The 18,464-nt window shown below is 53.2% G+C and overlaps 1 protein-coding gene and 1 long non-coding RNA gene across 3 annotated transcripts; one reads left to right on the top strand and one right to left on the bottom strand.

Moving 5' to 3' along the window:
* LOC140595379 (uncharacterized) lies at positions 1–5,518 on the bottom strand. The gene is made up of 2 exons (XR_011996955.1): positions 5,362–5,518; positions 1–1,479 (listed from the first exon to the last, which is right to left on the bottom strand). It is a non-coding gene; the product is annotated as an uncharacterized lncRNA (long non-coding RNA).
* SDCBP2 (syndecan binding protein 2) lies at positions 992–18,108 on the top strand. Of its 2 annotated transcripts, XM_025986119.2 has the most exons (10): positions 992–1,109; positions 1,729–1,893; positions 9,150–9,222; positions 9,866–9,920; positions 10,639–10,739; positions 13,985–14,143; positions 14,706–14,881; positions 14,959–15,130; positions 17,232–17,323; positions 17,576–18,108. In XM_025986119.2, the coding sequence occupies exons 3-10, from the start codon at positions 9,169–9,171 to the stop codon at positions 17,628–17,630; spliced, it is 864 nt and encodes a 287-aa protein (XP_025841904.1). In that variant the 5' UTR covers positions 992–1,109; positions 1,729–1,893; positions 9,150–9,168; the 3' UTR covers positions 17,631–18,108. The 2 variants fall into 2 exon arrangements, with proteins under 2 accessions (XP_025841904.1, XP_072592317.1); XM_072736216.1 differs by lacking the exons at positions 992–1,109; positions 10,639–10,739 and having other exon boundaries at positions 1,472–1,893.
* Positions 18,109–18,464: the final 356 nt, after the last annotated feature.

The following is an 18,464-nucleotide window of genomic DNA, read 5'->3' as shown; positions in this document are numbered from 1 at the left end:
TTGGAGCACAAGTTCCAATTTTTATTTTGAAAACGGCCAATGCCCATCTAATAACTAAGCCTTGCCAGTGCAATTTCGGGTCTAACTTGCAGACTGATGATGTACACAGAAGAGGATAGTCGGATCCAGAGGTCAGAGGCTGGGGAGGCCAGATAGATGGGGATGACCAGGGTGCATTCCTGGAAGAGGAGCTCAGAGATCTGGTGAGGGGCAGGGGAGGCATTCCAGAAGTAGCAGGCAGGCAAGGGGATGGAAGTGTGAGGTGGGTGTGAGATGGGGGTAGACTCCACCTGAAAAGACAGTAATGGGGACAGGCCGCAGAGGCCCTATGTCAGGCCTTGGAGTTTAGTCCTGACCCTTGGGTAGGGAGCAACTGGAGACTTTGAGGAGGGGCATGCCCATGAAAGATCCTCCTGGGTGGCCAGGATGCGGGGGAGGGGGGGGAGGAGTGAGAGAGGGGAGGTGCTAGGACATTGTGGAATGGGGGGGGTTGGGGAGTAGGAGTCCCCACTTCTGTGCTGACATGCTGAGACCATCGGCAGGTCTCTTACTCTTCTGGGCTGGTTTCCTTCTCCGTCTTCTCCCAAAGGCCATTTCAGACCATGACTGAGTGAACTAAGGTGTGTGGGGAGAGGGAGTCACGTGGTTCCATTAGCATCACTATTTTCTACTTTTCTTTGGCTTCAGAGACCTGGCCTAAGATGGGTCCATCACCCATGGTTTACTCCCTGCTTCAGGCCCATATGGCTCAACCTCCAGTGCATTAGCCTCACTGAAGAGAAAACATGACCTTGGAGCCACCTTCCAGCTGTGTAACTTGAGAGGAACTTTGCTTCTCCCACCTACTTAGCAGGGAGGATATGGCCATTGAGAGGCCTTCACAGCACACAGGGCAGTGAGTGCTCAATTAGTGGCAAATGCCTTTCTCACTATGGTTCCTTTCAGGTTTCCTGGGTAGGACTCTTGGCTGTAAGCTCTGTGGAGGCTGGTAGTGTCTCCTCCCTGGGGCTGAACACCAGCTGGGCCCCCAGTCAGGACGTGATGCCCAAGGCTAGTGCAACTCTGCCCAGGCTCGTCATGGGGACTATGACGTGGACCTGCCCGGCCAGGTGAGCAGTCTCGATACTCACCCCACCCTGGGCGGGTGCCCTGCGTCATTCCTCATGGGACTACCCCAAACACAGGTCCCCGGTCCCTCCCAAGGCACCAAGTGTGACAGGCACTTATGTTCAACCAAACCCACCAGGACCTAAATTCAATTCCTCCTCCTTTTCTGTTTAATTTTCTTTGATTATTGGGGGGGGGGGGGTAGGTAATACATTCAAATTCTTCAAAATTTAAGAGGTACCAAAAGTGTACCATAACCCCTCCCCCACTCCACCTAGTACACAGCCCCTTAGTTCCTCTTCCTGGAGACAACCAATCTCATCTTCCTGGGCTCTGGGATCTCAATGCCTTCTTGTTCACTGGGATGCATTCCTAGAAGGGCAATGATGGGTCACACATTATGGCCATTTTGTAAGACCTTGGATGTCCATCAAACTGTCCTCAAGTTCCACAGGACTGGATGTCCAAACCAAATCTGATTTCCTCAAGGTCAAGAAGTCTCAGTTACTATCCCTCCTTACAGCAGCTGTGTGTCCCTAACCCATGGCCTCACCTCCACATCTTGACTAAGGCCAAAGCCTCCTCTGGGCCTAGTCACTTGCTTTGTTTATACACTCACAGGGCTTTTACCTAGGTCCATCCGGGTGCATCAGCTGACTGGGGGGGCGGGCACCACCCTTCCCAAAGCCGGCACCTGACTGGGTCAAGGGCCACCACCTTCCGGGAGGTGAACAGACTCTCTCAGCAGTGGCTGGAAAAGGACGCTCAGCAGCACCTGGCCAGCAGGTAAGAGCTGGGGCCTATTGACCGGGACTGGAGCCAGTGAGGCTGGCTCTTGTGCGGTGTGTCCTGTCCTGACCCTTCTGGGACCTCCCAGGTGGTTTTCTTTCAAGGTGGCTCCCTCTGGTGTGAACTGGGGTCTCCTTCTCTGACCCCAGCCCTGGGTCAGGTTTGAGTGCTGAGTGAGCTGCAGCCGGATACCATGAAGGCTGCAGGCTCCCTCCGAGCTCCAGGACAGTGCTCAGGAGACACGGCCCACACCCTGCTCCCTGAAGGGGCCTTTGGAGGGCCAGGCAAGGAGTGGATTTCCACAGGGAACCTGGAGTCTATGCCTCAGTTTCTGCTACTTATTTTTCTGCCTGAAGCTCTTTCTACCAACTACCCTATCACAGCGGGAAGAACCTGCTGAGGAACTGGCCAGTGGTCTGACCTCCCTCAGAACTGGTTTCCTCATGTGGACACTGGAAACATCCCCACAGTCGGGAGAACTGAGTGAGCTAATGAATGGAACCAAGGGGGACAGCCTGTGCCCTCCACACAGCAGAGCCTCAGAAAATGGAGCTTCAGACAAGGCTGCTGTGTGCTAGGAAGACACTGCACTGGCTCGTTACATATGGCAGCCCAAACTAACCAAAAGAATTGTTTTTGTTTTTAAATAGTTTTTCTTTGTTTTACATTTTCAATTTCCAAACTAATAACAATTTTAACACCACTATCACTGCTCACTGGGGTTCCCTGTTGTCCACCGTTGTCCCTCTGGTCTGTTTACCAAATGTTAGCCAAAGGGGACTGTCAAAATGTTAGGTTGGACCATGTCACTCTGCTGCTCAACATTCTCCAGTGGCTCCCATCTCAGCAGAGTAAATGCCAAATCCTGGCCATGGCCCCCTGGGAACCTGACCACACCCTCTCCAACCTCCTCACCACTGGCTCTCCATCTGAATGAGACTCCAGTCTCACCGGCCAGATGTTCTCTGAACAAGAGGCACCCCGACCTCATGCCCTCAGCCTTGATGCTCTTCCCTACCCCTTTAGGCTTTTATAAAAGTCACTCATCACTCCCACTCCACAGTGAGACCCTTCTGGACCTCTCAACACTCTACCCTCCACCCTGCTTTATTTTTCTCCTCATTATTCCCTACCACCTAACACAGCAAACACACTTATCCAGCTAGAAAGAAACACTCAAGGACAGATTTTCCTTTTGCTCACTGCCTCAGAACAGCACAGGGACTTAAGCACTCAGTAAATGTCCTGAATGAATAGCTAACGATGATTGCATGTCTTATGTGCTAGGTACAGTGCTAAGTGTGCTTCATATCTTAGTTCTTAAGGATCTTTAAATCTCCACAATAACTCTGTGATACAAGTACTGTTACCCATATCACAATGGAAGAAATGACAGTCAAAGGGGACTTGTCCATGTTTGCTTTCACAAATTAGAGGCAGCAGTCTAAACCCAGTCCTGCCTGCCTCCCAGGGGCCTGCATTCAAGAGCATCTGCATTCCCTAATGACGTTCACAGCCTTCCTCCAGCAGGCAGTACAGCCCTGAGGAGGAGGGTGGGGGGTACATGCTGGTGGCCTAGCAACAGCCTCTTCTTTCTAACCCACCACAAACTGGGCTAATCTGGCCTTCCAGGAGCTATTCCTCTGACACTCTAACCCACGCTTCCCTCCCGCACACACTGTCTTCTGAAGGATGGATGAGTTGTCCACAGGAACAAGTAGGAGTCCCATAGTTTCAGCTCTTTTTGGAACAAGGTGTTCCAAAATCCAAAGATGAGAACTGACGACCCCTTTCAGCCCTGCTGATCTCCCAGGACATGACTGCTGGATTGCAGTGGGTGGTGTTCTTGCTTGTATCAAAAAGTACAGAAGCTCAGGGATGGAAATTCTGTAAAGTGCAACGTAAAGGAATATTCCTTTGAGAGATGGGTTATTTTCCTTTCACGGGAGCCAATTAATTGCAGGAAGCCAGCACTCAGCTAAGCGAACTCTTCCATTGTCAGACTGGAGGAGCCAGCCTTGTAGTCTACCTCATTAGGGCAGCGGGTTTTTTCCTCCCTTTTTAGGTCCAGAGCTTCTCTTCAAAGGACTTTTTTGGGGCCTTCCCTTCCGTGTCTTGCTTTCCCAGTCCTTTAAGAAACAGTAACTTGGGACGCCTGCCATGTGCCAAACACTGGGCTCAGCAGTGGGGAGACAGGCAAACAAACACAGCACAGAGGAAATCCAATCCTAGGGAATGTAGAAGACCTTGCTCACAAGAGGTACTTAATAAACATTAGTGGAATGAATGGTGAATAGGTGAATATGAGGTTCTGGGGTCTAGAGAAGGGAGGTTTGCCTAATTCTGTGTGTGGGGGGGGATTTGGGGAAAAGCTTAGAACTCAAGGGAACAGTTCACCAGATGAACAAGAGGGAGAGAGAAGGCATGAATGGCCTTCAAGATAGAGGGACAGGTACCTGAAAAGGCAGGGAGGCATGAACCAGGAGGGTGAGTTCTAGTGTCAGCAGGCAGTCTGGAATGAATGAAATGCAGGGTGAGTGTGGAAAAGTGAGGAAGTGTGACTGTAGATGGTACCCTCAGGAGTTAGGTCATGAAGATTTGAATGCCAAGTTGAAGTTTGGAGATTTATGCTGAGGGCGAGAGCTAGGTATGGCTTCAAGAGCAGGAGTTAACGTTAACTTCCAGATTTCTGGCTCAGACCAGGGGGTGGACTTGGTGAGGCAGCTGCAGAGGGGAAGCAATGCTAGGGGGACAAAAGTTCAGTTTGGAGAACCTGCGTAACCTGCAGGAGGTAGTAAAGCTCTGGAAGGCAGCTGGTCTCTTGGGTCTGGGCCTCTCTCCCCCTGGAGTAGCACACGGCTCACCCACTTCCTTCCTCCAAGAGGCTTTCCTTGGTCACCCTGGTCTTTTATCCTGCACCCCGAAAGCCAGCCTGCCTGAACCCCTTGTACGGAGCAGCACACCCGATTCTGCTGTGGGACGCCATCTGCCCGGCCGACCACGAGGCCCCCACCCTCGGTAGCGGGGTGCGATCACTCACTACTCGCCGGTGGGAGCCCCCGCGGGATCTTGGTGGAGCGGGGGCACCTGGTCAGAAGTCAGCCCGGCAAAAAACAACCTGGAGGGACGCCCAGTGACGTCACAGTGGGTAGGGAACACTCGGGAACTGAAAGCGCTTCGGAAGCCTTAGCGACGGCGGGATTCCACTCCAGCAGCAGGCAACGGGGAGCGCAGGCGTCCCTACACCCTCCTCCCCTCCCACTGCTGCCTTTCTAAGGGTCACCCGCACTCTCCCTCCTCCGCAGGCCGTAAATGGCCCGTAAATGGGGTCAAGAGCTTGGCGGGGGCGGGGGGGGGGCACACTCGTCCCTTTAAAGCTCGATCGGCTCTCCGCGGCCTCCAGTCCCGTAAAGAGGGGGCAAGGGGTCCGATCGAGCTTTTCCATCCCTTACTCTGCAGCTTTACCTGATCTCTTTTTGTGGGTGCCGGCACCGGCCATGGGCACCTGGAGAAAGCGAGAGGCAGGCTGAGTTCTAACAGCCCAGCCGGCTGTCAGCCCGAGCGGCCGAGGAGCCGCCATTCTCGACCCGCTGCCGCGGGGCAGCCTGGGAGCCACCCTTCGCGGCGCGCAGGCCCTGGGGTGTGGGACGCATGCGTCCTAGACGCCGCGGCGCGGGCCGGCGACCCGCGGGCTCTCTGCGCAGGCGCCGTAGCCCCGAGCCGCTGGGAGGCGTTGGTCCCGGCGGGGTCGCAGCGAAGGGGCCTCCGGGGGGATCTGAGGGCATCCGAAGGGGATCTCAGAGCGGGATTGCGGATCCTTGCGCCGTCCAGCGGGTTGGGGGACGGGCCTGGGGTGAAGAGCAGGCCCTAGCGGCCCGTGCCCCGGCCCCCGCTGCGTGGACTTGGTGCTTGGCTGCGCACAGCGGGGAAGTTGAGGCCGAGGGAGGAGGCGGGTTCGCCCGGAGCCGGTGGTTCCTCGCGGGTCAACCAGCAGGATGCTCCGACTTTATCATAAGGGCGAAACACGGGCGAGGGAAGTAGTTTATGGCGGAAGCTTGGGCCCTTCAGTTTGCCAGAGCTGGAGCTGGATGACGCCAGACCGTGTTGGTGCCGTACTCAGACCGCGCGCGTCTGGGTTTAGGACCGTATTGGACGGAAAAGTTTGCGCCAGTTTCGGTTTGACGTCTCGAGTCAGAGGCCAAGTATTTGTAAACAGGTGTGGAGTGAGTGTGACAGCCACGTGCAGGCGCACAGGGCCCTGTGCCGGGGTCTCCGCAGCCGGGGGAGGGCCTGGCGCGGCAGCCGCCCTGGACTAACCTGGTGTATGCATCGCCTGCGTATTAGAACCAGGAAACGCTGTGTTTGTATATAAAACAGGTAATTAAAAAAAAAAAAAAACCCACAACACAGGTTATAAGCAGGCTCGATGCCCACATGAAGGTTTGGGAGGACCCTGGAAAGTTGCACAGGACAGAGGACGGTTTGTTGTGAATGGTGTGCGGGTCCGTTACAGGAGGCCCGGATCTCTGCGGCCTGTGTCCTGAGTGTTGGTGATGCCCCCACAGTCTTCTGACACCCAAACATGCCTACAGAATTTCCAGTCTGTTCTCGGAAAACCCACTGATTTATTCAGATTTAACCATTTTTATCACCATGCATATCTGCCGTTATTGTGGTGGGGAGGCCTAGTGTGGGGTGAAGGGGACACGGCCCCTCCCTGTCTGTGAGGCGGGGTCCAGTATGTTGATGGTGTAATATGGTAAATAGCTTGACAGCAGAGGCAGCACAAGTCAGGGATGGAGCACAAGAAGATCCAACCAACTAGCAGGGGGGGTCCAATGGCCTGAAAAAGGCAACCCAAGAAACAGCATTTGAACTAAACCTCAAAGAGCACCACCCAGGGAAGGGTGGTGTGCCCAGCAGAGGGCCTGGGATGGCTGAAACAGGTCCAGGGCCCCTGGCGCACCGTAGATACTCAAATGCTACGAGTGGGTAGACCGATGATTGGATGAGGCACAGCATATTTGCTGCCTGGGAGCCATTCCTCACTAGATCATAAACTGTTAAAAGGTAGGGGAATACCTGCCTCCTAATTCTGCCCAGAGCTCAGTAAAACTAAGTGGGGCCTCAGAGGTGGAGGTGGTAAAGGTCCCAGATGCAGAGAAAGTGTGTGGTTCTGGCCTGGGAGTGGTTTCCAGGAAGTGGAGCTCTGATTCTGCTGTCCCAGAGGGCAGCCACTGAAAATATAGCTGCTGTGCTGGGGGATCCCTGGGGCCTCAACGGTTTAGCGCCTACCTTCGGCCCAGGGTGTGATCCTGGAGTCCCAGGATCAAGTCCCACGTCGGGCTTCCTGCATGGAGCCTGCTTCTCCCTCCTCCTGTGTCTCTGCCTCTCTCTCTCTCTATGTCTATCATGAATAAATAAATAAAAAATAATAAAAAATCTAATAACTGCTGTCCTGCTTCAGTGTTAGAAAAAGCCGGCCAGGGTTGGCCTCTCATTTTCACATATGCTCTTCATGCATGATCCTGGTAACAGGGCGTGTTTGGGCAGATGTCACCTGCTGAGGACTGTCCCAAGATAAAAATCTCCCAGAGTATGTGCACAGTGGGGAAGGCCACAGGCAAAGGGGTCTCTTTCCCCCAGATGGTCTAAAGGAGGTCAGAGCCAGTCCCCCTTTCCCCCTGGGACAGTCTCTCTTGAGGTGATCATTTCTGCCACAAAGACCAGACTAGGCCAAGGATCCGGTGCCGCCTGCTTCAAAGAGCCAAGCACGTAAATTGCTGGCTTGGGTACTTTGGGAACTGGGAAAGCATAGGCAGCACCATCTAAGAGGCTGGCTGCAACTCAGCCTGGACTGGGTGTTGCTGTGCATGATTCTTGCTCTTGCATTGCCAAATGTTTTGACTTTTTTTCAATACAAATTAGAAGTGAGGACTATTTTATTCCTAGACTTTAAAATATTTGCACTAATTCAAATTTGAAAAAAATAAAAAACAAGACTGAGAGGTGAATGAAATACATTTGGGACCTCTGGTCCTCATTTCCATCCTAGGAAGGTGGGTACCCTTAGGACATCAGAGCAGGTGTACACAAAAAAGGAGTGCCTGGGTGGTCACAGGGAACTGAGTGGGCTGTGCCAGGGGTGAAGGGACTCCAGCCCTGCCAGGTCCGGATGCTCTGAGCATCTCCCCTGAGGGACCCACAGGGGCCAAGGTCATCCTCATCCATCACTGTTCCTTCTTCCTCTGTACCTGCTGCTTTGACAACCCTTCCCCGGCATACCATTACTTCTAACTTGCCATCAAATCTCTCCTCTCTCACATCCCACCCCTAACCCCCATGTTGTGTGCAGACCTCCATCATCTTCCCGTCCCTCCCCAGGCCCTCCAACATCCTCCAATGGGTCTTACCTCCTCTCTTGTTGTTCTCCAGGTGGAAGTCAATAGGCCCTTCTGCATGAGCCTGGGATGTCTTAGCCCTGCTTAAAGCCCCCCTGGTGGCTCACCACTACTCTCAGTATCTAGCCCATATTCTCTAAAGTGGTCCCCACAGACTTCTGTTTCCTCCAGAGATTGGAACTGGTGGCTCACAGGCCAGATGCAAACAGATTTTATTTGACCTTGCAGAGTACTTCATACATTCAAATTAGTTGTCTAAATGCAAAACTCAAGACACTGCATTTAAGAAGCTCGGAGCTTTACAAGGAGAGGAGTGGAAGCCTAGGCTGAGATCAAGGCTGGAAATGGGTGGTATACAGTAGGAGCTCAAATACTCAGAGGGGAACAGGGATGTGGCCGTGAGGGAGGGATTCAAAATGCCCTGCTGCCTTTCTATTGTAATTAAGACCCCTGGAATTCTGTGCAGTTGTGGGATGATGCTGTATGCAGCAGATGCTCACTATGAACTTGCTGGAATGAATTTGGGTCTTGAGTAACCAGACCCCCTCAACCCACCTGACCTTTGAAACTCCTGCTCTTCCTGGCCAGCGTGTCCTGGGTGGTCCCCTGGGTCTGGGGTCTGAAGCCCAGAGTCAGTTGAACAGGTGGGATGGAATTTTGCAAGGGTGGAGATACGGGCTTGGGAACAAAACAGATTTGGGTTCAGACTCAGCTCCCCCATCTCCAAACTGGGCATGATACCTTCCTGATATGTCTCTTATCCTGATAGTCCTGAGTGGCACCCATGGGTGGGAGGCAGACATCCATGCTTCCTCTCACCCCTCACCCCTCCTCACTCTCTGTGCCCTGAAGGGTGTTCCGAGGAACAGCCATGTCTACCCTGTACCCGTCTCTGGAGGACCTGAAGATGGACCAAGCCATTCAGGTAAGCCACTAGGCATGTGTTAGTCTAGGCCCTCGTGGGCCCTTTGTGATTGCCCCAGGGTGAGTAAGGGAGGCTTGTCTTGAAAGGTGCTGGGTGTTGCAGGTCACCACTGCAGGGCCTGCTGGTGGACAGGAGGTTAAGGCAGTGGAGTTACAGCAGGAGTGGAGAAGGCCAAGCAGCTGCAGATAGGCCTGTGCGTCCCAGCACTTCCTCCATCCCCGTTCAGGTAGACGCCACACTGTAGACAGGCTTCCAGAGTAGACCCCTTGGGCGTGGCATGTGGCCTGCTCATCCCCAGAAGCCCCTTCTTCCTTCCATCCACCTGCAGTTCCAGTGAGTTTTGAGAATTTGGGACTTGTCGACTGAGAATTTCGTTGGGAGGTGGGTCTTGATGTTCTGGCTGCCTCACGTAGCAAGCGGGTCATGACATTTGGTGGGTTGTGGGCTACAGGGAGAACCTTCCCCAGAAACATGGACATCTGCAGAGACCACATTTACACATCTCCGAGTTTCGTTGGATGCCCCACCCTACCTTAGGCCTGCCAGCATAATTAAGGCCCTGACCCTCAGCCTCAGGGAGCCCCAAGCTCCAAGGCCTGAGGGTCCTGGCCACAGCTGATCAGTGCACCTCACCTCTCCCCAGGCCCATGCCAGAGCTGCAGCCAGGATGCCCGCCCTGCCAGTCTCCCAACCTTCAGGTGAGTGAGCCGGGGTGGGGTGCTCCTGACTGACAGTGCCCTCTTGTGGCCACTTCCAAGCACTGCCTCTCGCCTGCCGCCCTGCTGTGGGCTTCCTGCACATTTTACCGCACCAGAACCCTCTGAGGGGGACCCTGGGAATTCTGTGGCTTAGTGAGAACACCAAATCCTCTGATGTGGGACTAACTTCTATGGCCAAGTGAGGAGACCAGGATGTTTGTGGTGGCCCCCAGAGATGATGGCAGTCCTGATTCAGGTGCTGTGGCAGCTACCTTGACCACAGGCCCACTCTTTCCCTCCTCACTGTGCATTTTCCTGGGAGCTGCCCTGGGGTCAGATGCCTGCCTCCCACAGCCCGGCTGCCCCCATCCCGTGGATTTCCTAGGAGCCGGGGCCTCACGTCCCCAGCACCAGCCCTGTGCTTGGTGTCGCATGTCTGGCTGGTGCCAAATAAAGTTTGTTGCGTTGAACAGCCAAGTGGTACGTACATGAGGGATTCTGTGTCCCAGGCTGCTCCTGGCGAGATCACTGCCCCTCAGCCCTCCTGAGGGGAGAACCCACATCACCAGTGAGTGTTCCCTTGCCCTCTCAGGAGTAAACAGTGTCCCTGGGCCCTGTTTATTAATACAGCTGAGTGACACGGGGGAGCCAGGCAGGCGTGGCCAAGCACGCACCCCTGAGTAACACCTCTCCCCTCCTTCCCTTCCCTTCCCATCAGTTTTGTACCCGAGCCTGGCAGACTTGGAAAATTATATGGGTCTTTCCCTCTCCAGCCAAGAAGTCCAGCAGAACCTGCTTCAGATTCCAGAAGGTGCTGGTGTAGGTATTCTTCTCTTGCCTGATGTGGGCACAGAAATGTTCCAACTTGCCCTCCTTGGTTTCGCCGTTTGCACAGACTGGAAGCTCCTGCTCCCTGGCATGCCTGCGGCTCTGTTTCTTGATGGCACTTCTCATTTTGACCCGTCATTAAAAGTGCTGTGGGGTTTCCTGCAGTCTTGGGCAGAGCTGGAGGACCACTGCCTGCCCCTTGACCTCTGGCTTCAGGCTGCTGGACGAGAAGGGAGGCGTTAAACCCAGCCTGAGCCTGGAGGCATCTAATGTAGGAGCGCCTGTGCCTTGAGAGCTGTTGTCTGGATGGCAGAGCCGAGAGGGGGAGCAGCTTGTCACCCAGCTCTGGTCCCCAAATTAAACCACAATGTTTGCTTGATTCCTGCTCTCCATAGTTTTGGGGAGCAAGAGACATCATGACACTGAAATATTCCCTCCTGAAAATATGCTCATTCAGAGTCCGGGTGCCCACCCAGACCCCCTCCCAGTGGGCTCCAGCATCCCCACGTGCTGTTGGTCAGCGTCCTTGTCTGCTGTCCTGTCCCCAGGCTGGTGAAAATTGGTGGCAGAGCACAACCCCAAGTCCTGTTGAGGCTGAAGGGTTTCGTGAAGTGAAGGGAGTGAGGATGAAAACTGCCACAGCCACACACACACACACACATACACACACAGCCCCTGGCAGATGAGGGTCTCACAGGAGAAAGGCCACCAGGATGGGGACACGTGGGGCCTGGGGTGTTTCCCCACAATAACCCCCCGTAGTCATGCTACGGGGGGAAATACAAACAGGAAGCAAAGAAAGTCCCATGGTGTATACTTCCCTTGTCAGCCTTTGACTGAATTTCTCTTCGTTCCAATAATGAGGACGTGAGTGCATTTCACTGAAATATTGATACAAATATGACAGGTGGATTCATTTTTATAGCTAAAAGTTTTATTTTTAACTTTTTATTTTTCAATAATCATGGACTCCTGGGAAGCCACAAAGACAGTATAGAGAAGGGCACAGAAAGCTGTACCCTCCAGCGAGTGTTCCTAATGGTTATGCAGGAAGTGGCTGCAGAACTACAGGATAAGGAAAACGGGCATTTTACATTGGTACAGTGAGCGTCTGTAGTCCTGTGTCACTTTGTCACCTGTATAGATAGACTCATGTAAGTACCAGTGCAACCAAGGCACGAACTGTTTCGTCCCCACAAAGGTCTCCCTCAGGCCGGCCCTTCGTGGTCATGGCCACTCTCTCCCCCTGACCATCCCTAACCCCCGGCCACCACTAGTCTGTTTTCTGCCTCCGTAATTTTGTTTCAGAATGTTATATAAATGCAGTCCTACTGCGTGTAGCCTTTTCAGATTGGCTTTTTCCACTCAGCATAATGCCCTTGAAACTTTTCCAGGTTATTCACTGTATTAATAGCTCATCTCACTTTATTTGCTTATTTGTTTGTTTTTATTTCATTTTATTTTAATTCCAGTATAGTTAACTTTCAGTGTTATATTAGTTTTAGGTGTATAATACAGTGATTTAACAATTCCATACATCACCTGCATCCTTAATCCCCATCAACCCCCCCCACCCCCCCCCACCCCCGCTCCCTTAGTTCATCCCCTTGCGTTGCTAAGTAGTAGTCCATGGTATGGACATCCCAAAGACTTTTTAATCCATTGAGAGTCATTTTAGCTTTTTCCAGTTTGGGGCTGTTACAAAGTAAGTTACTATGGATATTTTTGTATAGTTCTTTTGTACAGACATAAGTTTTCATTTCTCTGGGATAAATGTCCAAGAGTACAGTTGCTAGGTTGTATGACAAATGCATGTTTGAATCTTGAAAAGAAACTGCCGAACTATTTTTGAGAGTGGCTCTGCTGTTTTATTTTCTTGCCAGCGACACTCTTCCAGTTTCTTCCCATCTTTGCCAGCTTCTCACTAACGTTTGCTGTTATGATAGGTGTGTCGTGATGTCTCATCAAGGTCTTAATTTGCATTTCCCTCATGGCTAGTGATGTTCAATGTCCTTCCATATGCTGTTTACCAGCTATGATTTTTTTCAGTAAAATGCTCTTCGTATGTTTTGTTCATTTTCTCAATGGATAGTTTGTTTTTCTTTTCTTTCTTTTTAAAAAATATTTTATTTATTTATTCATGAGAGACACAGACACAGGCAGAGGGAGAAGCAGGCTCCCCTCAGGGAGCCTGATGTGGGACTTGATACCAGGACCCTGGGATCATGCCTTGACCCAAAGCAGACGCTCAACCACTGAGCCACCCAAGTGTCCCTCCTTTGTCTTTTCATATAAAGTTTAGATTAACCTTGCCTACATCTACAAGACATCTTGTAAGGATTTGGATAGAAATGGCATTGAATCTTTATGTCAGTTTGGGGCAATTGATGGCTTTATTATGTTCTTCTAATTCATGAATAGAAAATTCCTTTCCATTTATTTAAATATTTTTTGATATCTTTTATCAGCCACTTTTTTGTTTTTGTTTTCAGTATGCAAGTCCTACATATGTTTTGTACACCTACTCCTATGTTTTATTTTTGAGTAATTATAGTTGATAGTGTACTTTTAATTTCAGTTTCCATGTGTATGCTGTTAGTGTATAAAAAGTACAGTTGATTTTTGTGTGTTGATCTTGTATCCTGTGACCTTGCTGAAGTCACTTAGTTTTAAGAGTTTATTTGTAGATTCCTGGGAATTTCCTAGTAGATGATCATATCATCTGCAAATAGGGACCATTTTATTTCTTTTACAATCTGTATGCCTTTTATTTCCTTTTCTTACTTTATTGCTCTGGGTAGTTATTCCAGTACCACATTTAAGAGTAGTGGTGAGAGTGACATCCTGACTTGTTCTGGGCTTTAGGGGGAAAGCACTCGTTTTTATACTTTTTGCTTACATTTTTTTCAAGACAAAAATCAAATCAAGTCCTTTTTCCCCCCTAATTGCCTGCTATTTGCTGTGAAATTTTATTTTTAATTGGATTTCAAAGGGGTCTTCTCCTGACACCAAAGTGCCTTGCAAAATGAGGGTTCCGTTTCTGTATACCCATTCTCTTTCTCCTCATTTTCCTGGCTGTTTTTCAGGGGGTATAGGCTTTGATGCCTCCTAGTGGCTTCACGGAGCCATGCACCCTAACAGGCCCTGAGAGAAGAGTGTGATCTGGGGATGGGATAGGGCCCAGGGACCACTGCATCTTTCTTTCCCCATCCTTATGAGACCCCTGGTGTCTGCAGATGGTGGGCTCTGGCCTGTCACCCGGCCAGCTGGTGGCACCGCTGTCTGGAAACAGCCTTGGCACACGGCGAGCAGAGATCAGGCCTGGGGTGCGCGAGATCTACCTGTGCAAAGATGAGCGTGGCAAGACGGGGCTACGGCTGAGGGCCATTGACCAGGTAAGGCTGGGGACTGGGCAGGAGAGGAGGGGGCATCTCCCACACGTATTGCCCACCAGCCTAGGGGGGGCCTGTGGGCCCTGTCCAAGTAAGGAAGGTGCAGAGCAAGCAGGGGAGCCAAAGCCTACCCAGCCTCAAGCGGAGGCTCTTCCTCTCAACCTCCCTCCCCTAAGGCCCCAGGGTCAGTGCTGGGTTCTAGAATGGACCTTCCACTTGTGCCTCCTGGCCTCCTACCACTCGGGGTCTCCCTTCCTCCCTCCCCTCCATCAGAGGGATCTGGCTTCCAGGCAGCTCAGCTATCTGCAGAAGGTGGAAGCCGGCAGGACCAGTGCTGTCGTAAGAAGCCACGCAGTCCAGGGGCTGGGGCTGCAGCCTCCAGCCAGGGTTGAAATCTTACCCAGCTGCTCCCTGGCTATGTGGCCTGGAGTATTTTGTCCCCAGGAAAATGGAGTGACCGCTGTCCTGCCAGCTCCTAGACGATCAGGAGGCAAACAGCAGCCGGAGGGACCTGGGCTCCGAGGGATGTGATGGGGAGCTGACCACAGGGCCCTGCCTCCTCCAGGGGCTCTTCGTGCAGCTGGTGAAGGCCAACAGCCCCGCGTCTCTTGTGGGGCTGCGCTTTGGGGATCAGATCCTGCAGATTGACGGCCAAGACTGTGCCGGGTGGAGCACGGACAGAGCGCACCGGGTGCTGAAGAGGGCATCGGCAGAGAAGATCGCCATGGTCGTTCGGGACAGGTGAGTGGCCAGGCCCCCGGTGCCTCCCTGTCTGGCCCCAGGCACGTCTAGGCCCAGCTCACGGTCTCTCCTGCCAGGCCGTTCCAGCGCACCGTCACCATGCACAAGGACAGCACGGGCCACGTCGGCTTTGTCATCAAGAAAGGCACGGTCGTCTCTGTGGTCAGAGGGAGTTCTGCGGCCCGCAACGGGCTCCTCACCAAGCAGTCCGTGTGCGAGGTGAACGGACAGAATGTGGTCGGGCTGAAGGTAGGCCAGCGGCTGCGCTCGGCCGCGGAGCTCAGGGGCTGCCGGAGGGGGCTCTGAGCGGGCGGGGCCCTCGCCCCCTGGTTGCTGTGGGCTAAGACGAGGGAGGTGGAGCTCTGAGCTCAGCGCCCAGCACCCAAGCACGGGGCAGTGCTCAGTGAGCAGGAGGCGGGAGGAGAGCCGGGCAGGCGGTGCGTCCAGGCAGGGGGTGCGTCAGGACAGGGCGCCCGGGGAGGGGGCTGCTGCTTGCATGGATACCTGCCTCCTCCACGGCACTTCTGTTTGCATAACTGGCTCACATTCCATAATAGGAACATCTTAGAAAATTGCTGTTCAAAGACACACTTCTTTTTTTTTTAGATTTTTAAAAAAGATTTTATTTATTTATTCATGAGAGAGAGAGAGAGAGAGAGAGAGAGAGAGGCAGAGACACAGGCAGAGGGAGAAGCAGGCTCCATGCAGGGAGCCTGACGTGGGACCGGGTCTCCAGGATCATGCCCTGGGCTGAAGCAGGCGCTAAACCACGGAGCCACCCAGGGATCCCCCAGAAACACACTTCTGACCTCTGTTCATCTTTGGAGGGTGTGTGTGTTTTATCCTTAAAAAGCCAGAAGGAGCAAGGGGTACAGGGTCTAGCGGATGTGAACTGAGCAGTGGGCGCCTTCAGGCACCGGACCTCAGAGGATGATGAATCGTGTGGCTTTTGGTCCCTGAACAAGTGAAAGTGGTTTGATCCTGACTCGCTGCCGCCTGGACAGAGAGCGGTTCTTCTTTGAGGTTGTGATTTGGAGGGAGAGTCCTATCCCCTCCTGCAGCCAGGGCTCCAGGGCTCCCCCCAGCAGAAGTGGCCTGGGCAGTGGCATCTCACTCCAAAGCTGGCACGGCCTTCTAAGCCAGTTCTCCACCCCTCCCCAGGGCCATCACCCCGCCATTCCTGTCCCAGATCTGCTTCCCATGCTGGACTGTCTCCCCACCTCCTTTGGAGGCTGGCTCTGGAGGCTCATGAGCATTGTGATCAGGAAGTTCTTCCTGATGTGAGTCTGTGATCCCTCCACTGCATATCTCCCCCTCGGGGATCAGGCTTGACAATCCAAAGGGAACCCTTTATGCCTGAGAAGTTGACGAGGCCAACACCGATTCTGAGTAGCTTCCCTCTCGGGTACCTGCAAACGCACTCCTTTCAAAGCATTCCAGTTCTTTGATCTTAACTCTTCTGGAGACCAGTCATGCTAAACTGTGCCAAGGATTCTCTCTTCCTCCCCGAAGGCTCAGGGCATCATGATGAACTTGCCAGTTACCCTGGCAAACCGTGGTGCTCGGAGGCTCTCACTGGGTTTCTCCGTTTCCTGAACGGCCCTGTGTAGTTACGCATTTTGAGATATTTGTCTTCTGAAAGCTGATCTGTTTCCACCGTGTGGCTGTCACTGGTCCCATCTCGCCATCCCGTACCTCACCAACTGAGCACATAACCAAGTTAGAAGTGCGTGGATGGTCACTAGTCTCTGTGAAAGGGCCGGAAGCTCTGCTGTGGCTGTGCTTTAGAGTTCAGTCTGTTTGGCCCACGTGGCATAGGGGCTTGTCCTTTCCTGTTCTCCTCATGGTCTGAATGGCGTCTGCAGACCTTTCTCTCGTTACCAGTCAACAAAGTGTAAGCGGAAAAGAGCCCTGGAGGGCTCGGCTCCTCTGGCTGGCCAACAGGAGCCCAGCGGGTGGATGGATGCACCCGATGGCCTCCACTGCATGGTAATTTTCCAGAACTTAAGTGTGACTGAGTCAGGGAGATGGCATAGAAAATGTGGGCTTGGTGAGTGAGATGTTAGGAGCGCTCCGGTGGAAGGGGAGGCAAGTAGTGTTTGTGAGGCCTATTCTGTGTCAGGCCCACAGGACTTGCCTTCAAGGGGAGAGTGAGGAGAGGCCTGCTCATTTTTACCACAGAGATCCTCAGGTCGGGGGGGCTCATGGTCTTGCTCAAGCGGGGCCTCACCCAGCTGCTTACCTGGGACTCTCCCCTAATGGCAGCAGGGTCTTGGGGGTGGGGTGCTGACCCCTCCTCTGCAGAGGTGCCCCTGGCCCCAGGGTGACTGCCCCCTCACTTCCTCTCCAGGACAAAGCGGTCACAGAGATTCTGGCCATGGCCGGGAACGTTGTCACCTTGACCATCATCCCTACCGTGATCTATGAGCACATGGTCAAAAAGTAAGGCTCCCCCCTCCTAGCCAAGCCCCTACCCCCCACCTCCCCACCTCCTAGCCAAGCCGGCCTCCTCAAGCCTCACGCAGGGCACACACCAGCCTGCCCCCCTTCACTGCCTTCCAGGTGGCTGGTGATTGCAAGGGACTTGAAAATCTTAGGAATGGAAATGAAGGTCCCCCTGGGGGATGCACAGGCCGGGAGGGAGGAGAAGCAGGTGCTGCCAGTTTGGGTGACTGTCCTCATTGCTGTATCTAGGTTGTCTCCGACCCTGCTCCACCATGCCATGGACCACTCGATCCCAGATGTCTGAAGCCAGGGGAGCACTGCTCAGCCGTCCCATACTCCCCACCCCTGCAGGAAAGGGCTCAGAGTCCTCCTAGGACAGGTGTGAGGGGCTGTGCCCAGGCCAGGGCTGCGCTGAGGGCACATGTTCCAAGTGGGGCAGGTGGGGATCCCGGTGGGAAGCCACCGAGACACGGGCCTCCCTGGAACCTCTGACTGGGAACTGCACGAAGGCCCCCAGCAGTGATTCTCTGTGCCTATTTAAATGCTTAGCACGTAGGCAGTCCGGCCAACAACTTCTTAAAGTTGCAGTTGGGTCCCTCACAAGATTTTTGCTGCCCCTACCAGAAAAACAGTTTCATGTTTTGAGAGAACACAACTACATCCTTTGTGAGAATGTTTGCTTTCTCCTTCCCTTGCCGTCTGTCACAAACTACATAGTTATAATCCTTCATTTCTTTTGAATAAATACTTGATTTTAAATAAAAGCCTTTCTTCAAAAGTGATTGAAAATTCCAGAATCCTTGGTCCCATGACACGCCAGGCCTGGTTTTCTTGTAAGCAGCATTGAGACCGTGGTCTTTTCTACACACGGTGCCTGAGAGCAGCGCTTTGGCCCTGCTGCCATCACGTGCTGCCTGCTAGTCGGGGACAGAGGTGCTGGAGTGGGGAGCAGTGTGGGACTCTGGAGGAGGGACTCTGGCTTCAGAGCAGCCCCGCTCAGCCTGCTTCTGCATCTGCAGAGAGCACAGGAGATCCACTTCAGGGATGCTGGAGTGGACGCGGGGCACTGACAGGCGCCAGCAGGGCTGACCCTCAGGGGGCTGGGAGAGGCCCTTCTAGGTCCGAGATCATCTGTGTG

This window comes from Vulpes vulpes, chromosome 14 (genome assembly GCF_048418805.1).
Source record: "Vulpes vulpes isolate BD-2025 chromosome 14, VulVul3, whole genome shotgun sequence".
Taxonomy (NCBI): Eukaryota; Metazoa; Chordata; class Mammalia; order Carnivora; family Canidae; genus Vulpes; species Vulpes vulpes.
Note: the sequence above shows the minus strand (reverse complement) of the source record. Positions and strands in the feature narration are given on the sequence as shown.